Consider the following 24,575-nt stretch of genomic DNA (forward strand, 5'->3'; position numbering starts at 1 on the left):
GTAAATTCACGTCTGTAAAGTAAAACTCAGGATAAGAAGGTTTAACACTCTTCGGCAATAAAAAAACAATGAAGTACAACTGTTAGTTTATCTAAAGTCATTTTTGCTTATTAGTATGGTTGAACTGGATCATCAAAGGTCAGCAGCAAAGACATTGGTTAATAAAATGGGATTAGATACATTTGTGTTATTTAACATATTTAATTATTGCAGTTTGCGTCATATTCTGAGTTTGCATTTGACTGTTTTAATTAATTTTGATGAAAACTAAATCTGTTTTTTGCGAGTGGGATGAATTCATGCACATTCACGTTTAGATCTATAGTAACAGCATGCTCACAGCGCACTGTCAGTCAATAAATGGGGAAAAAGTAACTGGCGGTACTTTTTTGAAAAAGTAACTCAGATATTTTCTTGTAAATTAAAAAGTAATGCGTTACTTTACTAGTTTTAGTAATGCGTTACTTTACTACTTTAAAAAAGTAATATTATTACGTAACTCGCGTTACTTGTAATGCGTTACCCCCAACACTGCTCATCAGAGACATGAGGCAAGAGCAAACACAAACGCACATTCTTTACAAAGAGTTATTTCACTGTTGACTGACATTAATTTTTTTTTATGTGCACTGATGAATTATCCAATATGAGACCAGGAACTAGGGCTGCACGATTAATCGCATGCGATTGTCATGCACATCTCGTCAGTAAAGCCGGTTCTTTGATTAGCGGTAAATCTCCATCACCTGCTTTCAGATGGAGCTGCATTTAATACACGGAGCCGTAGTTCGCTGACAAGCCACGCAAAACCGCGTTCATAATCGCAGATAAAATCGCATTCGATTTTGTGTGGCTTGTCAGCGAACTACGTCTACGAACTACAGCAGCCCTACCAGGAACGGTTTAAAAATTGATTCCATGTTTCCTTTAAAGACACAGAGAAGTAGAGGCTCTGTTTAAAAACTTATGGAATTGCCTTGTCTATCCACATACTGACTTGCACTAGCATGTTGCTAAGATAACACAATATTATAATAAGCATAAAAATTTGTAACTTATTTTTTTCACATTATTATTTAAAGTTCATCTTATTGACTTTTTATATATTTATGCATTATGCATTATATTAAATATTACTATTTATATATTTAATGCACTAAGTAATTAAATTAAGCCTTAATTTGATTACAATTTTAGAGAATACATTTGTATTTTTTTTTTTTTATCATTTTTCAATTAAAAAATATATTTAAAAACTAAAAACATTTTACAAGGCCTTATTTCTGTAAATATTGTAATATATTATTAAATTGTTAAAGTTGCTTTTTAATTGTTAATAATACATTGTTACAATAATACATTGTTGTTAAACTGAATTCATTTAATGATTTTTGTTAATAAGACAATCTTTTTTTTATTTTTTTTATTTAATGAAACCCTTAAAATGCGATTCAAAATAAAATGTAAAAATTTAATTTTTGAGTTTCATGATTTCAATTAAACAAGTGAATTTGGAAAAAATAAAAGGGATTTTATACTGGCCCAAAAAATGTATTTTTGTCAATCAAAAATAAATGGTTGTTAAATTGTATAAATTTTCAATTTAAATTTCAATTTTGTTTCAATGAATTAGCCATGATGTTTTATTACTAAAATTTAATTTAATATTAAATTTCATTTAATCATTAAAATGGAATTGAAAAAGATAAAAAAAAAATAAAAAATCCAGAACATTTAAAACGGAAAAAGTGGGGGGAGAATTTAATTGGGAAAAAATAAAACAGATTTCATACTGGGCCATAGTTTATTATTTTTCCACCATGCGATGAATTCTGGGATTACCAAACATACGTCTTAGATTTGGGCTAAGATGGGGCATTTTATAAGGCAGCATAATGGTGTCTATCTTTGGAAACTGTAAATGTTGCTTACATAGTCAGTTCACTAGGTCTCTCAGCCTCCGTGTGTCTCTGCAGGTTATAAAAAGGTTGTGTGTGCTTCACAAAGGCTGTCATTGTGTTTTCTTCTCATATCAGGGGAACCATGGTAACCGCACAAGTCTCTCTCTCTCGCCGGGCCGGTGTACCGAGGGTGAGCGAGAAAATGAGCGGAACGAGAGCTGGGGAAAAACACGCACGCGTTTGGCAGCGAACGCAGGGGTTTCCCTCAGACACACGCGTACATCTGAACAATGAAAGGTCATTCTGTGTGTGTGTGTGTGTGTGTGTGTGTGTGTGTGTGTGACAGCAGAAAGCATGGAAACAACAGCAGATGGAGACGAGGTGAAACGTGAAGAGAGGGTCCGGCTCGCGCTCGGGGAAGCCGCTTCATCACGGCGCGCTGCCAGCGGCCCACATAAAAATAACCATCAGCCGCTTCCAAGCCTCTCCTCACATCTCAATAATTCAGCCCAAATGCTTTAAATGCACTGACATCACACACTCACACAGTCTCAGTGATTTATATGTGCCAGATCAAAAACTAATCAGTGAACACATTTAACCATTTCAACAGTCTGCAATGCAAGAGAGAAAACCTGATCATTTAATGCATGATCTGAGGTGGGATTCATGTCTGTTGCACAGACAGACGTAAATATTCGCATTTGTGAGTTTGAATAGGCGGTGTTTGAAAAGTGTTTTCCAGTTAAAATATTTAAATATTCCTAAATCAAGATACATTTACTGAGCATCCAAATGATATAAGATATTAAGTAAAATTAAGCAAGATTTTGCTTGTAAAAACAACAACAACATCTGCCAATGCAGTCAGAAAAATAATCTTGTTTTCTTTTTGAATTAAGTTTATTGACATATTTGTTCTTATTTTACACAAAAACACCTCATTTTGATTTTTTTTTAGAAAACAAAAATTATAAAATGAATTAAAAATAAATATAAAATTTACATTAATTTCATTAACAAGAAGAATAATTTAGTTTTCCCTGAATTAATTTAATCTTTCTGACCCCATTGCCAATATTTGTTTTTATTTTAAGCATTAACTTACTTTGTTTTGATACACTTTTCAGAAAACAAGGTTTAATAGCTTACATTTATTATATTTAAATGTTTTATTTATTTAAAAAATATTCATAACATAATTTAATCAATTAAATATATTTATTATATTGTTAAATGTTATATATTTAAAATATATTCTAAAGCCTAATAATAAATTAATAACAACAACAACAACAACAACAACAACAACAATACAATTATTTAATTATTTAATAGAGCCTGGCCGATATGGGTTTTTGGGGGCCGATGCCGATGCCAATATTAGTGAGTAAAAAAAGACAGATATCGATATATCGGCTGAGATTCTTTATGTGTAGGCTATATTATAGTGCAGTCAAAAGTTTGAGCACACTTCCCATTCGGGTGTACAAACTTTTGATATCACACAGAAAAATAAGGGTCCCTGGAGCAGTACCCTTAAAAGGACCTATATGTACCTTTTTTACCCCTAATAGGTACATATTAGTACCTTAGAGTAGTAATTTACATACCCTAAGGTAACTTATTTTTCTGTGTGTACTGTAAAAAGATTTCAGTTTATACATAAACAGAATTCATATACAAACATATTTTTTGTATTGAAAACTCAAATGTGGTGATCAAACATTTATGATGTGACAAATATAGGCCTATTTAATGGAGGCAGGGTATTTAACAATTTAACAATAAACTTTATTATTCAAAATTACATCAGTGCACTTAACGGTGAAGTTCACTTATTATAAATAACAAAAAACACAAATAGAACAAAATATATAACATGAATTAAGAAAATAAACAAGGTAACTGTGTAGGGCAACAAGCTACTGCCAATCCAACAGGGGCAGGTTTATGCAGGAAGCACAGCTTTTTCAAATGTAAATATCTAAAATGAATTAATAATAATAATGGATTTGTATTTAAATAGTCTTTTTGCAGTTTAATATTCGCAGACACTAGTCTATATCGCGATTTGATTTACTGATGCTTTTTTATTTATTCATCAAAAATGAATATACAGTATTATGTAATGTGTTACAGTACAGTATAATGTGTTATACAGTAAATTCCGTTTTTATGACTGGATTCCGTCCATGTTTTCTGCATCGCAGAAATCACAGGGCCCTACTAATGTAGCAAACGAGTATGCTAAGCTTACTGTGAGAGTAAAAGATGGGGACATTGTTTAGCATTGAGTCTCTCCAATTAGGTGACAATGTAGCATTAAATCACCATTCAACAGACTCAAGCCACAACCACACTGCCATCTATTGGACTGCAGAAAGATACTAACTTTTCAACCTGCAACGTTACTGACTGTACTGACAAACTATGCTGACACCCCGCGTCTGCGACGCCACAAAGCGACCACTGCAAATCATTTGAACTTTGTGTCAGTACGTCATAAATAGAACAAGGCATCAGTTTACTGTCGGGATTTCACATCCAGTGTAGACAACATCATTGATTATAATGGGTTCTAATGTATTTTGTCGCGCCACGTCGGCTCACGTCCAGTGTATACACCCAGTTAGGAAATGTGATGTGACCGATGTGATAAGCATGAGTTGTGAGCTGTGGAACGGCCGGTATAAACACCAGCACTGACTGAGTGGCCGCGATCAGCTCCGGTGGCCGCGAGTGAAGCCGTAATGCACCGCAGACGCGTGCCGTGATGCGCAGATCAGCTCTAACGCCACTGAATCTGCTATTAAAAATTAACCATCCATTCATTATATCATCATGCAAAACTAAGAATTAGAATCATTGTGATGTGATGATCAAATATAGGTGCATGGGGGGGAAGTCGTGGCCTAATGGTTAGAGAGTCGGACTCGTAATCGAAAGGTTGCGGGTTCGAGTCCCCGGCCGGCAGGGATTGTAGGTGGGGGGAGTGAATGTCCAGCGCTCTCTCCACCCTCAATACCATGACTGAGGTGCCCTTGAGCAAGGCACCGAACCCCCAACTGCTCCCCGGGCGCTGCAGCATGGCTGCCCACTGCTCCGGGTGTGTGTTCACGGTGTGTGTGTGTGTGCATTTGTTCACTACTCACTGCTGTGTGTGTGCACTTGGATGGGTTAAACGCAGAGCACCAATTTCGAGTATGGGTCACCATACTTGACAATACGTCACGACTTTTGGGTGGTGGTCGTATAATTTATTTGAAGTGTAGTTTGAGCTCGTCTGTGCATCTCTACACTACACTGACCTGGGTTGCCAGTAGCAAATATGGAGCATGCTCTGCTGGACAAACTAGGTAATCACATCGGCGCATATACCGATATATCTGCAGCAGGCTCATATCGGCTGATAATATCGGGAAAACGATATATCGGTCGGGCTCTATTAAATAAATATGTATTATATTTAAAATATATTCTAAAGCCTAATAATAATAATAATAATACAATTATTATTGTTTTTATTCCAGTAAAATATAAATACATTGTTTTTTGTTTGAATTCAGTTTCTTTTTCTGACCCATTTGTCAGATATTTGTAAATGTTTTAAGCATTAACTCACTTCATTTTGATAAATTTTCCAGTTAACAAGACTTAATATCTTAAGTCTTTTTGCTTCAAGCAAATGTACATTATTATAAGAATAGATATTTATGAAAATTAAAAAAAATTATTTTCAAAATATAATTTTCTAACATTCACCATCAAACGAAGCTTGTGGTTTTGAATAAATCATCGCTCTGAGTTGCTCTGGGGTAGAAATGCAAAGTTTCTTTTTAATTCTCCAGACGGGGTTTGCACTGAAGTCGTGAAGTGATGTGACGTCCAGCCCTGCTGGAAAACTACAGACGATGTGTATTTAACGATAATTAAGCTGGGCACACTGACAATGAATGAATTCACGTTTCTGCCTGATGCGATCATGAAAGGAGGCGCTGTCGTATTTCTCCAACATGACAGAAAGAAGAACAAAACTTGTCATTCCTTCACAAGAACACACAAAAACACATCCTGAAATAGCAGCAGTAGCCTCTGCTCTGCTATTAATAGCTCTGGAAACTAAAGGTGCGATGGCGCTTTCAGAGATCTGGAGTTGCGAACTTGCGATGCGATCTGCACATCTTTTAGTTGGTATCCGGCTGCATTTTCATCGTCTTTCTCTCGGTTCTGGTCCTCACAAGGAGCCAAGGCTAGAGATTCAGCTGTTGCTATGGTGACCGCATTACATAAGTTGTCATAGCGATAGGCTGGGTAGACGAGGACAGGTGTGACAGCGGGTGCCTTTTGTTCCCGCGGCAGCGACGCTTCAGATCTGACTTTCTGATGTGTGTAAACGCGCGCCCATACACATACACACACACACACACACGCACACACACACACGCACGCACGCACGTGGCTTTTACTTAGTATTTGGAGAATCACTGCTAGATGCAGTCTGTCATACACATTATTATATTATCATGAACATTTGTTCAGAGTTCATATGATTTCTCTCAGAAAGTCCATCTCTATCTGTTAAAGCAGTGAATGCAAACTTTTTCTCAATGAACCCTTGTTTCAAACACAAAAATACCATAAGCTTTCATTTGTGCACATATTTTGTTTAAATGTAAATAATGCACATTTAAACTATAGTTATATTATATAATTTATTTAAATATGTGTGTGTGTGTGTGTGTATACACACACATACATATATATATATATATATATATATATATATATATGTGTATGTATGTGTGTGTATACACACACACACACACACACACACACACTATACTGTATATATTTATAAATACAATAGTATATACACATTATATAAATGCAATATGCATCTGAGATGTAATCCTTTAAAAGCCACCTGTTTGAATGACCAAAAGGCAGACGTGGAAGGTTATGAAAACATGTTTGAACAAAAGAAAATCACAAACATTAAGTTGAAAAGTTGGCTTATTCCATACAGAGCATATTTAGCGTGAAAACGGCTGCATCTCTCTGTGGTAATTCGCTCTCCAAAACTATCAAGACCAGAAGAATGAGGGGAAAGTTATTCATTGAAATGGCACAAGCTCTCCGACCAAAGCCTGTTGCTGCTCTATACGGGCAAGATGGAGCTGATGAATCATGAATGCTGCTGTTTTACTGTGAGATTGGGCTAATTTGGCTAAATGGATATAGATGGGACGGTCGCTCTGTCTCTGATTCATTATTAAGAGAGTTGGGAGAGGTGGATGATGGGATGAGCGAAACCACCGAGTGAAAATCTGCTATCATTTTTTAAGTCCAGCTCCAGACGGAGTTCCTAATGGATGTGTGTGTGTGTGTGTGTGTGTGTGACAGAGAGAGAAAGAGAGCGCGCAGCCAAGTGTGAAGGGGAAAGCGTGCTGGAGAAACATTATAGGGTGAATATAAATTGTTGGGTCACAGTCCAAACCAATGATATTATATATATATATATATATATATATATATATATATATATATATATATATATATATATATATATATATATGTACACACACATACACAAACAAATGAATGTATTATAGATTTTAAATTACCTTTTGTATTTTAGATGTTTCAAAACAGCTTCACATTAAAGTTGCTAAATATTATTTTATATATTTATTATATGGTTTTATATTATATTATATACTTTTTATGATATATAGATTCTTATATAATTTAATAAGTTTAATTTAATTATATATTTAATAATAATTTATATATTTAATCATAATTTTAAAACTAATTTCTGAATCCACTTAAAATAAAAATAAAATTTTATAATTAGTTCAAAAACAGTGTCAAAGTTCATTAGTTAAAAAAAAAAAGCTTTCAAAGTTTTCAAAGCAGTAAATAAAACAAAACAATAATATACTACCATCAGGGTTTTCGTAACATCAAAATTACGTTTAATGTCTTTGTCATTATGTGTGAAATTTGCTAGCAATTTTTGAGTGAAAACTTTTTCCTACACCAAATGTTTCTGAAAGAAGCGAACTCAAAGCAGCCCTATTGCTGTAAATGCGATCAGACCCCTCAGAAAAACAAGGCGGCAGACAGAAACACGGGCCAGTCTGACAGAACGAGGAGAAGAACAGCAGTCAGACAGACAGAGCGATTCTCCAGGGCTTCTCTCACTGAAGTTCTGAATCACTGATGCCCTCGGCCAGGGCCGTAATCAAGCCGCACACGCACTCAATCCTTCAGGAATCCAACCCAACCAAAGCTGCTGCTGCTGCTGCAAACCCACTCAAGGTCAGCAGCGAGGAGCGTAAGACTATCTGTCTGAGTCACAAGATGAAACGCACCTTCAGAGAGCGTTCCTTACAGATCAGCCCAAAATACATTTCTCTCATCATTTATTCACCTCATGATGACTTCTGCTCTTCTGTGAAACAATGCCGTTTCCCCCCTTATAATGAAGGATTACAGTAATTACAGCCATCAAGCTCCAAAAGAAACTAACAGCATCATAAATGTGGTCCATACGACTAACGGTTATTGCACACTGAGTCCGAAATTTTCGCATGTGTTTTTCAGTTTTTTCGTATACCCCATCCTTTCCTATCAAAATGCATGCTACGGATGCGAAAACGCAGAAAATTGAACCGGATCCCAATTTTTTTCACACAGACAAAAGTTTCGGAGGCAGTGTGCAAACGTGATTGACACAACGTGAAGTCGTATTTATTTTTTAACTGCTCTCTGACAACATCATTAAAAAAAAAAAAAAGATATAGAAAAACTTCACATTCACACACAATACATACATACATTTTTAAAAATAATATAATAATATACCAAAACATCACCACAAAAATATAAAAAAATATTTATAGCCTACAAATATATGTAAAATATATTTAAAAAAGCTATACACTTACATATATAATACATATAGGGATATATTTACATATTTATATCTAAGAAATATTAATTCACCCAAGCAAAAAAAACAAAGACTTCTTTATAACTAAAATACAAAAGAATAAGATAAAGTATAAAACAAATATGAAATAAAAATATATATATTTAAACAAAGATATTTTAAACAAGACACAAGTATAAACATGAATATATTGCATAAATTATATTAATTATATCAATATACATTTATATAAATATTGATAAATATATTTGTTTTCAAATAAATAAAAGGAAGATATTTTTGCTATATAGGGCAGCTCTAACTAGGTTATGTACTGTAACATACAAGATCATAGTTTTCCTCTAAACAAAACTGGACTTCGAGTTTGTTTAATTTCACGTCACATGTGAAAGTGGCAGAAATCAGGCATCGCTGAACAGCAGGTGTGTGTGTGTGTGTGTGTGTGTGTGTGTGTGTGTGTGTGTCATGCTGAGAAAGAGCGAGTGGCCACATGTGTACGTGTGTCTGACCCGGCTGCATCCACAAGTGGACCGGTATTACAATTGACTGACCCTTCAACCCAGACACTGACAGACCTCCAGAAGCACCTTCACAGCTGGAGCCCACTGAGACAAAACCAGTGTGTGTGTGTGTGTGTGTGTGCGTGTGCATGCATACGTGTGTGGAGGATCATGAAGAACGTGCGCCAGCAGGCAAATTACCAGCAAGCACACAGACAGAGAGAGAGAGAGAGAGATAAATGATAAATCAATGCGATCTCATTCTGTCACTTAAAGCAAACTTATCTGGAAGAAAAAGAAATAATCATTCATTTCATCCTAACAAAATCATATTTGAGTCTATAATTCAAAGACTAAACATACAGAAGCAGCGCTAGGAGAAACAGCAGCACGAATGTCAGCTTTTACACGCTATTCAACATCTCAATATTTATACATTTGCTCAGAAGTTTTTCAGACCAAACAGCCCAAAATAAATTCACACCATTTCATGTAAGAAGTAAAATATAGAAAAAAGCCAGTTAAATATAATTAAGGCATGTTTTTCCACACTGTTTTTCACTAAATATACAAAAAGAATAACATTATTGAATTGTGTGAGATAGATAGACAGACAGACAGACAGACAGATAAAGCAGTATCTGAAGTCATTCTCATCATTACACTCTCATAACTCACTCATCACGCTAGGATGACATAAATAGTCCTAATGGCTAAATAAATCATCATGATACTTATAATGCAAAATCATCGCACATACTGTGACCGTGCAATACTGCACCCAGGCCTCATTAGACACTGCACTAAAGTCAAAGTGCTAGACATAAACAGCCGTTGTGAATCATATTTATACTGCATCTATTATTAGCCGTTATTAGTTTAGAGGCGAGACGGTGTGTCAGAAGAAGTAACACAGTGAGGGTAGCAGCTTTATAAGGGCCCAATCAGAAGAGCATTTCAGAAACACTTAGTCTGTGTTAATATTTCCCAGAGTAATAACAGCTCTCAGTTATTACTGCCCAACACAAACTGACCTCAAACGACGGCTCTGGGTGATTCATAACACATATTCATGATGCATTTATGATAATTCTGTTGTAGATTTGAAAATTAAGGAAATCTTATGTGCTTTTTATTTGGTTATGTAGTTCCCTAAGTATATTATATTGGTGCATATAAATGAAAATGATTCAATATTCGCCCTTGTGTTCATTCAGGGTGCAATTTCCTTCTTGCATTAAGCATCTTGAATCTGTGCATCTGAAAGTGTGTATTTCAGATCAAATAGAGAAATACCCAAATATCATATATCTAGAGCTAAAAATAACATGAAACAGCTTCGGTTTCAAAGCTCCGCTAGTAAACAGAAATGTAATGTGATCTTACAGATTTACATTGAGTAAGTAAACATCGATAAAGTGATACTGAAGCTCTGTAATAAACCCGGCGAGTGTCTGAAATGGACCTTCATAGTGTCTGATATAAAACACTAGATAGACAGCATCTCCTGTGACACACAAATACAAGTGTGAAGCACACAGGAGACTCGACCCGACTGACCCCGATGTGTACAAATATATATAACCATATAAAAAAAGTAAAATCGCACCTAAATAAAGAAAAGACTAACAACTAAATAACAGCTGATGAACTAAATAAAAAAATAAACTATATAAATAAAATAAAAATAAAACAACTAAAAGACACAACTACATAACCAATAACAAAATAAATTAAAAATAACTTGTAACAGTGGTGACCGTCCTTGCATAAATTAACTAACTTTTAAAGAATTTAAATAAATAAATATAGACTAACTATAAATAAACTAATATCCAAAATTACAACTAAATTAATAAATAGCTAAAGTAAATAAAAACAACTAAACCACTGACTACAACAAAATAATTAAATCAAGTAAATAACAACAACTAGTAAACAAATGAACTAAAATTACAACTAAATAGATAAATAACTAAATATACAAAATCAATATTCAACTAAATAAATACTGCATGAATATAAAACAATCCAATAAGCAACTAACTAAAAACAACTAAGTGACAAATAAGTAGATAAACAAATAAAACAAAAATAGAAAAACTACTGATATAAACACGCACACAGGCAAAACAGCCTTTCTCTGAAAATTACATTCAGTTATAACTACTTTCTATTTAAGTAATATTTGTATTTAAGCACATTAATATTCACGCTGCTGCATCTTTCCAAGAGCTCATTGCAATGCATTATGGGACTTCCTTCTCTGTGAAGGATAAATACAATGCTGCTTTAAAATTTTGCCCAAAACAAGGCACATAATCAAAGGAAAAACGATAACACTACTGCTGACCTTTGCGTCTGGATTGTACTCATGCTGTCTATATAGGCAACTCACTAGGGTTTGACCTCAGAGCTCGAATGAGAATGATGCATTTCCACACACAAAAACGGCACTGACCCAGATCTCTGATCTATTATTTGTGGTGCAGTATCAGTACACAAAGCACATCTATGGGAGCTGTAGAGTCTGTGAGCGGTCATACAGATGGAAAGAGAGCAGGCCAACACTCCCACAGCGACACACAGAAGAAAATCACAGTCTAGACTCCACGCCTCATCATTACTAAAGCACACGCTATACCTTTATTGCCCCACAAATGATTGTAATTATTATTACTCAACAGCAGGTGCGTGAAAATGTCATCTAACACGCAGCGCAATCATGAAACGCTTCATGTTAAATCATGATAATAATATCACTGACTGTAAAGGTCTCGAAATAAACAGATCATTTCATTAAAATAATATATTCAAGATTTTAAGTGGTTGCATGATGAAAAATAGATTTTAATACAGATTGCTTTACTAACATTCACAAAGCTTCCTCATTTAATGAACCGTCTTATTTCTTATTACATATTTAAAGGTACAATTAATGTAAAGTAACAAGAAAATACTATTTTCTTGTAAAGAAAAATGTTCTTGTAAATCCAAAACCACAATACAGCTGAAAATAAGAAGTATTAGTATATTATTTTGGTAAAATTCTCTTTATTTTACCATAAAATATTACAATACTATTAATTATTTTAATATTTTTAATAACAAGTTTCTTAAATACTCTTTTAAAGTGAAATATCAGAAATAATTACTATCTTTTTAATAGTTTAGTAGTAATAGTCATGATAATGACAATAAAATAATTATTATTACTATTAATAACAACAACAACAATAATAGTAGTTTCTTTAACACTCGTATTTATTTTACAGTGAAATATTACAATAGTAAATTATTTTGTTTATTTTTTTGTAGTAATAATCATAACAACAACAATTATGTACTATTATTATTATTATTAACAGTAATAATAATAATACTAATAATAATTTCATCTGAAGTTGACAAACTGTTATTTTTGTGCTGATCTCTTACAATAGTAAGAATTCTTATTTTGTTTAATATTTATTAATTATTGTGTTTAATATTTTAGTAACAATAATAATAATGCGGAAAACATCAACATCAATCATTTATATTATTATTACTACTACTACAGTAATAATAATATTGTTAATAATAATAATAATAATAATAATAATAATACTTACAGCTGAAGTTGCCAATCACTTATTTTCACCATCATACAAACATTTTTCATTATCCAATTCATTATCAATTAATTAATTTCATTATCCATATTTCATTACCCCACACAGGCAAAAATCAACAGATTTCTGACAATATTTCTCACCAAATCTACTGTTCTACTCATAAGTCGGTTTATGCAATTACATTGGGATGCAAAAGCCATTTTCATGTCAGGCGTTTGCTCTAGTTCACTGGTGTCTGACTTCAGTCTTCATTCATTCTGCATTTGTGAATGAAGACAGCGAGAGCGTCAGACAGACAGCTTGACTAATAGACGCACTACAGACAGACACAGACGCCTAACAGGCTTTTGAGAGCCATTCAGATGAGGAGACGGTTCCCACGAGCTGAAGTGACTCCTAATAGAGTGCTAGTTAAACCTGGACTAGCAGCCCGGCTCAACTTGACTCAACAGGATAATTACGGCAGGCGGTGAAGAGGCCTTCACTTAATGGGGTGTATTTACACACCGCCGGAGAGTGAAGGGCCTTAAATGTCAGCGTTATGACTCAGTCGACATGTAAACCACACCGTATGACAGATACAGAGTCAAAGCGTTTAACCTCGCCCTGCACAAGCTGATATTTCCAAATTACGCTCGCCGAGTGACAGCAAATAAAGCGGGACAACACTGGAGATGCTCTTGAAGGTGAAGGTTTTGAGGAGGAACTGTGAAATCTTAGTCTGTTCGCTGCGGTTTCACAGCTTTCTGGGAGAAAGACGAGCCGTTCGGAGGCAAAGCTGCGTTGATTCAGTATCTGACAGAAAAGGACACACAGGTCACTCGGATGAGACGTCCGGATCTCGCTGACTGGATCGGGTTTGTCCCAGTTTGGAGTTTCAGAAGGACAGGAAGAAACATTATAATCTAGAAGACTGCAGAGAGAAAGGACACGGCGTCCAAAACATCACCCAAAAATATGAGAGAGAAGAAGAGAAAAGGAAAATAGAAAGACACAGAAAAGAAAAAGGGAGTAAAGCCAAAGAAACCTGAAATCTCACAGCTTTGTGTGTTACACAAGCACAGCAAATCTATACTTTTTTTAAAACACATTTGAAATTGCAATTATTATTATTATTAATAATAATTATAATAATAATACCACTATTTTACCATTATTATTATTATTATTATTATTTATTACAATTATTGTTATTATTATCATTGTCGTTATTCATAATAACAATAAAAATACCATAATTATTATTATCATCATCATCATCACCACAATTTTTGGCCAAATTATACAGTGCTAGAAAACAAGCACAGCAAACCTTTTAAACTGCAATTTAATTTTTATAATAACAATAATAATAATAATAATAATAAATACATTTACATTTTGAAAAACACTAAAAAACAGATCCTAGCATAGTAACTAGGGCTACACGATATTGAAGAAAAATGCGATAAGCAGTGACCTAAAACTTTGACTTTTCGTAATTTCACTTAAGTATTAAAATCATTCAGTCATCACAAGCCACTGCAGCATACACACTGCTATTAGTACATTTGCAATATTTCAAAATATAATGTAGCCTTAAATATCAACACACTAAAAACCACCCAGAACATCCTAACAACCACATAGCAACACACAGAAGTCAAATGCCTCCAACAACCAGAGCTATCAGAGAACAAGAGAAGAGACTGACAAGAGTCCTGATTAAATACAAACAAAGAGAGACACACGAAACGTGGAGACACTGAGCTGATAACCAGAGTGTGTTTCATATCTCTAGCACACGCTGCCCTTGAGCTGTATCAGAGAGCGCGCGTGTGTGTGTGTGGATTGATGAAGACCTGAAGTGAGTTTGAGGAAAGTACACGCTCTTTCCTGCTCAAAGTCTTTCTGGTGCCTGTTACTCCTAGAGAGGTACGAGAATGACCTCTCTATAACCTCCCACGAGGCCGAGCGTGACGGGCACGACGTAGTGCTCTATTTTTACTCTGCTTTTGAAGAATAAACTAAAGCAAAGTTACATGTGTGCGTGAGAGCTGTTGACAGTGACAACAGGAGAAGTGGATGTGTTTAAAGATGAAAGATGCTGGAATAAAACAAGACTGGATCTCGTCTGAACAGATGGAAATATACACATCAGAAAAAACATCTCTTGATCGAGGGAAGAAAAAAAAAAAAAAAAAGTTGACAGCATATGAGTTTCCATTATGTGCAAGGGCTTTATCTAGCAATAAAATAATAAAATAAAATATTTTAAAAAATCACCTTTTGAATAACTTTCATAAATGTTGTCTGAAAAGTTGAGATTATCATAAATATTTCAAATAAAAATAATTATGTCTGTGCTGTAATTTTCCCATAAAAATGTCACTTCACTGAAGAACTGTGGCAATGTCTCCAAGGTGCTTCAAGAAATCTACCTGCAAAGCTACAGTGCTGTTAAAAGTTTTAGGCACTTGTGTAAAAATGCTTGTGTGAAATGAGGATGCTGTCAAAAATAGATGTTCTTTATCAATTATCTTCTATTAACTAAATGAAATCAAAATTTGGTGTGAGCATCCTTTGTGTTTAAAGCAGCTTTTGCCGTCGGTGCATAGCTTCTCGGAGAGCTTTGCAAGTACGTTTCTTGAAACATCTTGGAGATGTTGCCACAGTTCTTCTGGATTTAGTCTGTCTCCGTTTGTTGTGTTTCTTCATGTCATTCCAGACAGACTGGATCAGATCAGATCAGATCTCTGTGTGGAGCACTGGCTGCCGTCAGACAAAAATCTCACTGAATATTTACAATTAATGGCAAAATGAATGTTTGGAAATGTAAAGTGGATATATCCTTTACAGCAAAAGATAGAAATAACTGACTAAACATTTTTTAGCTGCTGAAAATACCAGTCTTGTAATAATTTTGGCCACCACTGTATAAAGTATTTATAAATAGATGAATGACTTTAGTGTGCAAATGCATCATTTCTCAGTGTTGATCTGGCTGTTATAATTGCATTAGAAAGCATAAATGTCCACATGTAGAGATTTTGCTACACCACTGTATATTTGGATGGATTTGAGCGGGTTTACACACACAAAGAAACATGAATTAACACAAAAATATTGTATAGTGCAAACAATCATTGTCATACGTTTATAAGTCGATCTTTTGCTGAATGCCATAAAATGACAACAAAATTACTCATACTAATATTTTGAAAATACCACCTATTCCTGCCTCGTTCTTTCACAGCATGAAACACTATTAAACACTCGAATCCTTTCATTTGCAGGTTGACACGCTGTCAAAGTACATCTATTGTAAAAAAAGAAACTTTTCCTCCATTACTGCTAAAATATTAGTAGAGCGGCTTTGTTTTCAGTGTCATCTAAAGGCGAACGTAGGCGAGTGTGATACGGGCTGGTTGGAGTCTGTATTCAGCATCTGTACAACAGCACAAACACAAAGTTTGATTTGCTATTTAATCAGCGTTTAGAGAAAGCAGCGAGTGTGTGTGTGTGTAATTGGCCCCGGTGGTCTGAACGGCTTCATTAGGCCCGTGTTATTCTTTTGAAGACGGACTGGCTCGGCGGAGGACTTGAAAGCAGTTTGTGCAGATACAGGAAAAAGCCAGCCGTGCAATTATCACAACACAAAAGACAGTTGTGCATTTCAGACCGGCCGAAATGAGCTCCCTAATGCATGTGCGTGAGATTCAAACGAGCTCCACATGAAAGCCAGATCCAGCGGTACGTGAAACGTCGGCTTCGGCAGCTTGTTTAACACTGCGTTAGGTTTAATTTCTCCAACAAACATTCTCGCTCTCTCCGGCGGTTTTCACCTACAGCGGTTCGCAGTGTCCTCCCATCAGCTGCGAGAAAGACAGATCTGTAATTACCGTTGTCTCGCACTAAAAGTGACACGCAGAGCCTATAAACGGTGCACTTCGAGGCAGATGCTAATGTTGGACTTTGGACTAAAAACACTGGTCAGCACGTCACATGCATACTACTGCTAGTAATTTAATGCTGGTTAATGCTAAATTTAATGCTAAATAAAACAAAAAAAAGTACCACTGGGAAACAGAGAAGGTTTTTCTGGAAGGTGAGCATGACCTTCAGCCTCCACATCCTGGTCAAAAAGCCTCCTCAATAGTGTGCCAACAGGGTCTGAACCAACTGCAAACTTGCATTGAATATATTTTGGTGTGAAATGCCCAATTCTGTCATCATTTATGTCATTCCAATCCTGTATGAGTTTCTTCTGTGGAAGAACAAAGATGATATTTTGAAAAATCTTGTGTTTTGTCAATGGGATCTCCAAAGATCGTCAAAATATCTTCAAAATATAAGTCATATGGGTTTCATTTTTGGGTGAACTGTTTCTTTAAGGCTCTCTCACTCCATTTTCTTGTTAATTATTCAATTATACTCGGATATGCGTCACATTATGGTACATAAATGGGTTGCAAATGCCGTTTCATGTTGCCTTCAACATAAAAACTGAGCCAAGCAACAAATTACAGACATTTTAGATGCAAAATAACATCATCATCATCATCATCAATAACACCAACTCAAGGCTGTTTGGACCAAAGCGATCTTCAGAATATCTTCTTTGTGTCCCTCAGAAGAACAGAAGTCATTCAGGTTTAGAACATAATTTAAGTGATTCGACAAGCCCAACTATTTATTTAAGTCTCATTAACTTTCTCATTAATTATTCTATTTTATTCAGATGTGTCACATTATGGCACAAAAAAAAGAATAAAAATAAAGCCATGCAACAATTTATAGACATTTTAAATTCACAGCGTCTTCAACATCATCATCATCGCCAACTCAAGGCTTGTTCTCAATGTTGTTTGGACCTTAACATTCTTCAGAATATCTTCTTTCTGTCCCACAGAACAACAAAAGTCATGCAAGTTTGATTATTTTTTTTGGGTGAACTGTTCCTTTAAGTCTCTCCCTACATTTTCTTGTTGAATGTTCTTTCACTCAGACGCGCATCACATTACGGTACAAAAATGGGCAACAAATGGCATTTGAAAACTGAGCCGAGCAACAATTTACAGTCACATTTTAGATGCACAATCACTTCATCATCATCAATAACACCAACTCAAGGTTGTTTGGACTTCAACAGTCATCAAAATATCTTCTTTCTGTCCCACAGAAGAATACATGTCATGTAGGTTAGAATCATTTTTGAATGGTTTCTTTTAGTCTCACCCTACATTTTCTTTTAAGTTATTCTGTTTTACTCAGATATGCGCCACATTACAGCACAGCATGGACTTCAACATGAAAACATGAGCCAAGCAACAATTTATATTTAACATTACTCAACAAAATATCTTCTTTGTGTCCCACAGATGAGCAAAAGTTTAAAACATAATTTTTGGGTGAACTGTTCCTTTAAGACGCTCACTACCTTTTTTTCTTGTTAAGAATTCTGTTTCAATCTGACATTCATGACATAACGGTACAAAAATGGGTATTAAATGCCATTTGATGTTGAAAAACTGAGCCAAGCAACAATTTATAGACATTTTAGATGCACTTATGACTTCATCATCATCATCAACTCAAGGCTTGTTCTCAATGTTGCTTGGACCTCAATGTTCTTCAAAATATCTTTGTGTCCCAAAGAACAACAAAATCCACACAGGTTTGGATCATTATGAGGTGAGCTTTCTGCATCTTTAGTTAATTATTCTGTTTCACTCAGACATGTGTCATACGATGGTTAAAAAATGGGTTAGCTTAAAAAAAAACAAAGAAATAAAAAAGCCATTTTTGTTTGAACTGCTCCTTTAGGTTCAGAATAATTAGGATTCTTAATGTTTTTGAAAGAAGTCTCTTCTGCTCACCAAGACTACATTTATTTGACAAAAATCCAGTAAAAACAGTAAAATTGTGAAATATTACAATTTCGAATATATTGTAAAATGTAATTTATTCCTGAGATGCAAAGCTGAATTTTCAGCATCATTACTCCAGTCTTCAGTGTGTCATGATCCTTCAGAAATCATTTTAATTCACACTATGAAATTTTAAATTGTAACATTTAACAAAATTAATTTTTACTGTATTTTTGATCCAATATATGCAGCCTTGGTGAGCAGAAAAGACTTCTTTAAAAAACATTTAATTATTCAAAACTTTTAAGCAGTTAAATCACATTACGGTGGAAAAAGGCTAGTTAATACTGTGTTGACAAAGACATCTTGCTTCATCATCATCATCATCATTATCATCATCAACTCAAGGCTTGTTCTCAAAAGATCATGTTTCATTACTGTAATCGCACACGGACACTAACATCCCACGAAGACGCCCACAGCCTCAACACACGCGAAACTGGACAAGATAATCAGCGCTCGCCAACTGATCTAAAGAAATGACTGACAGCGAAGTTTAAGCTGAAAGACACCGGCTGCCAGCATCAGCGTTCAGATCATCCATGCCCACATAAACATAAACACACGTTCTCTGTATGACCGTGTTATTCTTCCAGAGCGTGAATCATCCACACACAACAATATGTCAAACACACTCCTTTCAAATGGCACCATAGGAAAGGAGCAGATGCGCATGGCACGTGCATTGTTCGTGCTCGACTGTATTCCTGAAATCAATCGCTGCTCTGAATGAACACGGGCGACTGATGAGCGATAAGGTCGCCATGGAAACGGTCTCGGCACAGCATCTTCAGAAGTGCGCCAGTGTTAACCTCTTAAGTGGCAACGGCACGCGCGGCATCAAAACACACACATGTCAAAATAATCACAGCATCACACCCTCCGCTGCATAAACAGATGGATGAAACCAGGCTGAAGGCATCATGGGTGCACAATGATGCAAACTAGAAGCTGCATGGTGAATTCTGGGAAATGTGTGCTGGTTAATAACATACGTGTTATAAAACATTGCAAGAACCATAATCTGTGAGTCTGTTTGTGCCAACGTTCAAGGTGCCCGTTTCTGCTCATTAAAAATTGAGTTAGCAGATTTTTCGATTATTGATTAGATCAACAAGAGCACAGTGCCCCCTCGTTTGGTCCACCACTGCATGTAAAAACATTTCAATCAACAAACACTGGACCAGTTAGCCCATTTCTGATGTGTGCATTCACTGACCACAGACCAGCTGAACAATTGATCCATTATTAATACGTTTTTAACTTCAAATCATTGCTTGCCAAAATCTGAGTCTAATCCATAATAACACTTCCTCCAGTGAAAAAGTCCATCTCCTGTTGTCTCTCACATCAAAATCCAACCACATTTGTTTAAAAAAAATGTTGGCTTGTAAACGGTGTTCAATCTGCAGATTTCTCTCCTGATTCTGAGGGGACAACATTTTCCACTGGAGAAAGCAATATGGAAGATGTGTATTTTAGCCAGAAGTAACTGGTGGACTGGAGTGGTGTGGATTACTTGTGGATTATTGTGATGTTTTTATCAGCTGTTTGGACTCGCACTCTGACGGCACCCATTCACTGCAGAGCATCCATTGGTGAGCAAGTGATGGAATGCTACATTTCTCCAAATCCGATGAAGAAACAAACTCATCTACATCTTGGATGACCTGAGGGTGAGGACATCATCAGCAAATGTTAATTTTTGAGTGCACTATTCCTTTAACGTGAAGACCAGTCTCTCTTTTTGTTGTAAACTGTCCTTGTTTCTCTAAATAAACCTAGCATTTTCAAAGAAACAAATTCCATTTCAAATATGGTGGTGAAATGTATAAAAAAAATGAGTAACAACAACAAAAACAAGAATTCTAAACTAAAACACTGACTAGTGATAGCAGATTTCTATCTCATTGGCCTGCTTATATTCAGAGCAAAAAAAGACATTACTCAGAAACCAAAGCAGAGCAAAGAAAAAGGTCTTTAAAATTTTATCTGGCTGCTCTCTGCAGTGATCATCTGAATTTGCCTGCAACAATCTCAATAATTAATCTTTTTCTTTTCCACAGACCAACCAATCGTTTAATTAAAAACATTTCAAAGGGCGACTAAAGCAAAATAACCTCCATTACGCTTCCTCAGAGTTGTGTCACATGAGTGTGGGAGGGCTGCAATTCTTTTCTCTCCCTCGATCAGGCCAAATTTAACCAAGGCTGCTTTAACAGAGGATAAAAATGCCTTCACTGGAGAAGTTTACTGTTCTGGACACCTGTTATCAATGCATATCTTTAGATGAAAAACACTCATGCATGCGCGATCTGTGATGTGTTTGCCAAGTCTTGATTTGATCTTAATATGTGACACCTGCCTCTCCAATACGTATCTAACCATTACGCGCTAGTTAAGATGCATGCACAAGTACTTTGTAACAATCACATTTCATCAAGTTTTAACACATTTTGATGAGACTCTCATCTCTACACTAACACGTCTCCAGCACGTTTACTAGCATGCACGGGAATTTAAACACGAAACAGACTTCTCTACACGCATGCATGAGTTTTGGCGTTTTATGGAAACACAAACGTTTAGAAACGCACTGGTTTAGATGCATGCACAAGCACTATAGTTACACACACTTCAAGTTTTAACGCATTTTGATGAGTCTCGCATCACTTCTCCAGCACGTTTACTGGTATGCACGGGAGTTTAAACAAAACAAACTTGTCTACACGCATGCCTGACTTTTGACGTTGTTTGAAAGCGAAAGCGCGTGAAGGAGCCGCGCGTAACTGTTTGGCGACTCCGTGCTGCGCTCTTACCCGAGCGGCTCTGGAAGAGTACGGGTCCTCAAACAGGTTCCAGATGACCGGCTGCCACTTCCTCCACCTGCTGCCGGTACCGTCCGCGGACACCACGTCCTCGATGCCCAGCCGCTTGCCGTATTCGTCGTCCTCGTCGTTGTCCACGTTCATCTCGAACACTTCCAGAGCCTCCTCGGCATCCCGGTGCTGTCGGTAGGTCATCCAGCAGCACGGCTCCACGTCAGTCTCATCGATGCCCCAGAAGGACAGCTCCTCCTCGAACAGCGGCCCGCACACGTCCGCCGGGCAGTGCAGCTTACCGGTCCGGTAGTAGTTGAGCACGTAGGCGAAGACGCCTGGGTGCCGGTCGAAGAAATACTCGTTGCTGCGCGCGTTGTACTCGATGAAGCCCGGGACTTGTTGCAGCTGGTCCAGAACCGACTCGAGGTCCGACTCGGAGGCGAGCAGGGCCAGACGCGTGCCCGGCAGGGTCTTCAGGGTGGTTCGGTAAGTTTCGTGCCTCGTGCCCCCGACGTTGAGGATCACCCTCTCTTGCTCGTCGAACTTGCCCATCTCTCAGAGTGAGACATGACGCGAGGGGGGTAACGTTACTCTACGGTGCTGTTGTGGCGAAGCTGGAGTACTCCAATAGTTCACGAACAGCCTCATTGAAGTGAAGGATCGAACCGAACGCTTCGCTTTATTCGCGGCGAGCGAGACCAACCGAGCGCGCGCGGACAGGTGAAAGAAAGGAGCAGCTCTTCCTTCTATCGATCCATCATCATCATCACCCGCTGCTCGCGCGTCGGAGCAACAAGAGCACGCGCGCTCTCTCTCTCACTCACTCACTCAAGGACACACCCTTTCTCATCAGTGGCATTCAACACCAATATATTCATATAAATATGATTTCACATGCTGGGTTGGGTAAAGATACATCAAAATGTATTTTAAAATAAAATACCTTAATTTTAAGTGTATCAAAATAAACTACAAAATACAGCAGCCACACCATGTATCAAAATAAACTACTATAATTTTGTATTTTAAAACTACTGTTACAAGGGAGCATGAAATTTCTTTGCAAACCTTCCATCAGTTGGCCTATTTCACCTCTCTTCACCATTACATTGAAGTAAAGAATGTTTTTCTCTGCCCAAGTCATGCGATAAATCTGACATATGCAACCAGTTAACAGATCAAATATTCACATATCCCATGTGATCTCCCAGATGAAGGTTAGTTTTAAAGTAACCAACAGTTTAATGATTAACAGTTTGCATATGATAACTGTATCCTAACTCAATGACAAACAAGTCATTCATAAGAAGACAACTGATGGCACCTGTATTCATAGCAGCAACTATTCATGCAAAATCATGATCCTACTAAATATTCAGCAATCAAATATTTATCAATCATTGGACACCTTTTTGGAAGCTGAAAACAAACATTTTAGCATTTCAACAATTATTAAATGATCAATATGTTTTGATTTTTAATGTAGCCATAGTCAGAAAGCAGCAACAGAACTTGTCAAGGAGTATTAACCCAACTCCATGTGCTCCCTGATCATATGATGGTTGGGTCACAAAAGTTAGATCGAGTTCATTTTTACCACTTTTTTTTGTTTTTTTAGACATTTATTTGATTTATTTGATCATTTTATAAAATGTATTAATTTATTATTAATAAAGTTATATTTTATTCATACAAACAAATTCCGTAATAAAGTACTTTTTGGGGATTGGTTGGAACAAAGTTTTGATCCCATCAAAATCCTAATGAAACTTTAGTTCTTATTTTAGGCCCATTCACAAAATTTTCTCTACATTTGTGTTAATTCATGACTAAAATCATGCCAGCCGAACCCAACATGGAGCAGGTTGTGATAAACTGCACAGTGTTGAAATAAATAGTTAAGAGATGACAAAAACATACTTGGACACATTAGTGATGAATAACTTGCAATTATTAATGATTCATTTATGATATATGATTGTTAATATTTTATTATGGTTTAAACATTTTTGAAATCACCTATAGGAAAAATAGTTTTTTTCCATATTTTTCTCTATTATGATATAAACTGGCAACATAAGCCTAAATCACGAAAAACAGACATTTAATGTATAAATTAATAATCATTCATTCTTATTTAACTAGTAATGATCTGTATTTCCCAAATATGCAAAATATGTGTGGGTCTAATTAGAGTTCAGATACAGGAAATACTGCTCGTAATTGCCCAAACTAATCATACCAAATTATGATACAGCCTACACAAATTAATCAGAGACGTGAAAGGAGGTGTCTGTATAAAGATTGATAGAGACACTGTTCTACTGACCTACGTGTGTCTATAAACATTCACCAAGCTACACTCAGTGATGGAGTATTTGAATAAATATTTGAATAAAATACGCACCTGACAAAGAGAGAATAATCTTTATGTAAATCCAACCTATTTATTCAACAAGTAGCACAGTATCTATATGGACACGTTCACTTGCAACGTGAATGTGCGAGACTTCCAGTGTCATTTGCTTTCAGTTATTTTTAGCTGTACAAAACATCTCTTTATGCTGTTGATAGACATTTCTAATCCATTATATTTTAATGTATTGTCCTAATTAGAAACAATCTGGTTTGTAGCACAAATAGTTTTACGTACTGATTCTTCAATACCGGCGAATGAACCAGAGGTCTCGCACATTCACTGAAAACAGCTTACTTTCAGTTGCTAAATAAGGTAGATAAAAAGGATAGTGTATGGGCAATGTATATACTAAGATGTAATCAAAGTGAGTAATACTGCAAAGTAGAAACATCCAATTTAAAGGTGGATGGGGTTTTCTAAACTGTGCAAAACAGGGTTTATCTAGG

The 24,575-nt window shown here is 36.0% G+C and overlaps 1 protein-coding gene across 1 annotated transcript in view; it reads right to left on the reverse strand.

The window, feature by feature from the left end:
* Positions 1 to 22,262, reverse strand: part of LOC306858347 (voltage-gated potassium channel KCNC2-like) — a gene marked incomplete at both ends in the record, with an annotated part of 57,312 nt that extends 35,050 nt beyond the window's left edge. Inside the window, one exon of the mRNA XM_079398846.1 lies at positions 21,708 to 22,262. Within this exon, the coding sequence (XP_079254972.1) occupies positions 21,708 to 22,262 (555 nt within the window). The remainder of the gene's footprint in view (positions 1 to 21,707) is intronic.
* Between the last annotated feature and the right edge of the window lie 2,313 nt (positions 22,263 to 24,575).

Source organism: Barbus barbus (genome assembly GCF_936440315.1).
Source record: "Barbus barbus genome assembly, chromosome: 39".
Taxonomy (NCBI): domain Eukaryota; kingdom Metazoa; phylum Chordata; class Actinopteri; order Cypriniformes; family Cyprinidae; genus Barbus; species Barbus barbus.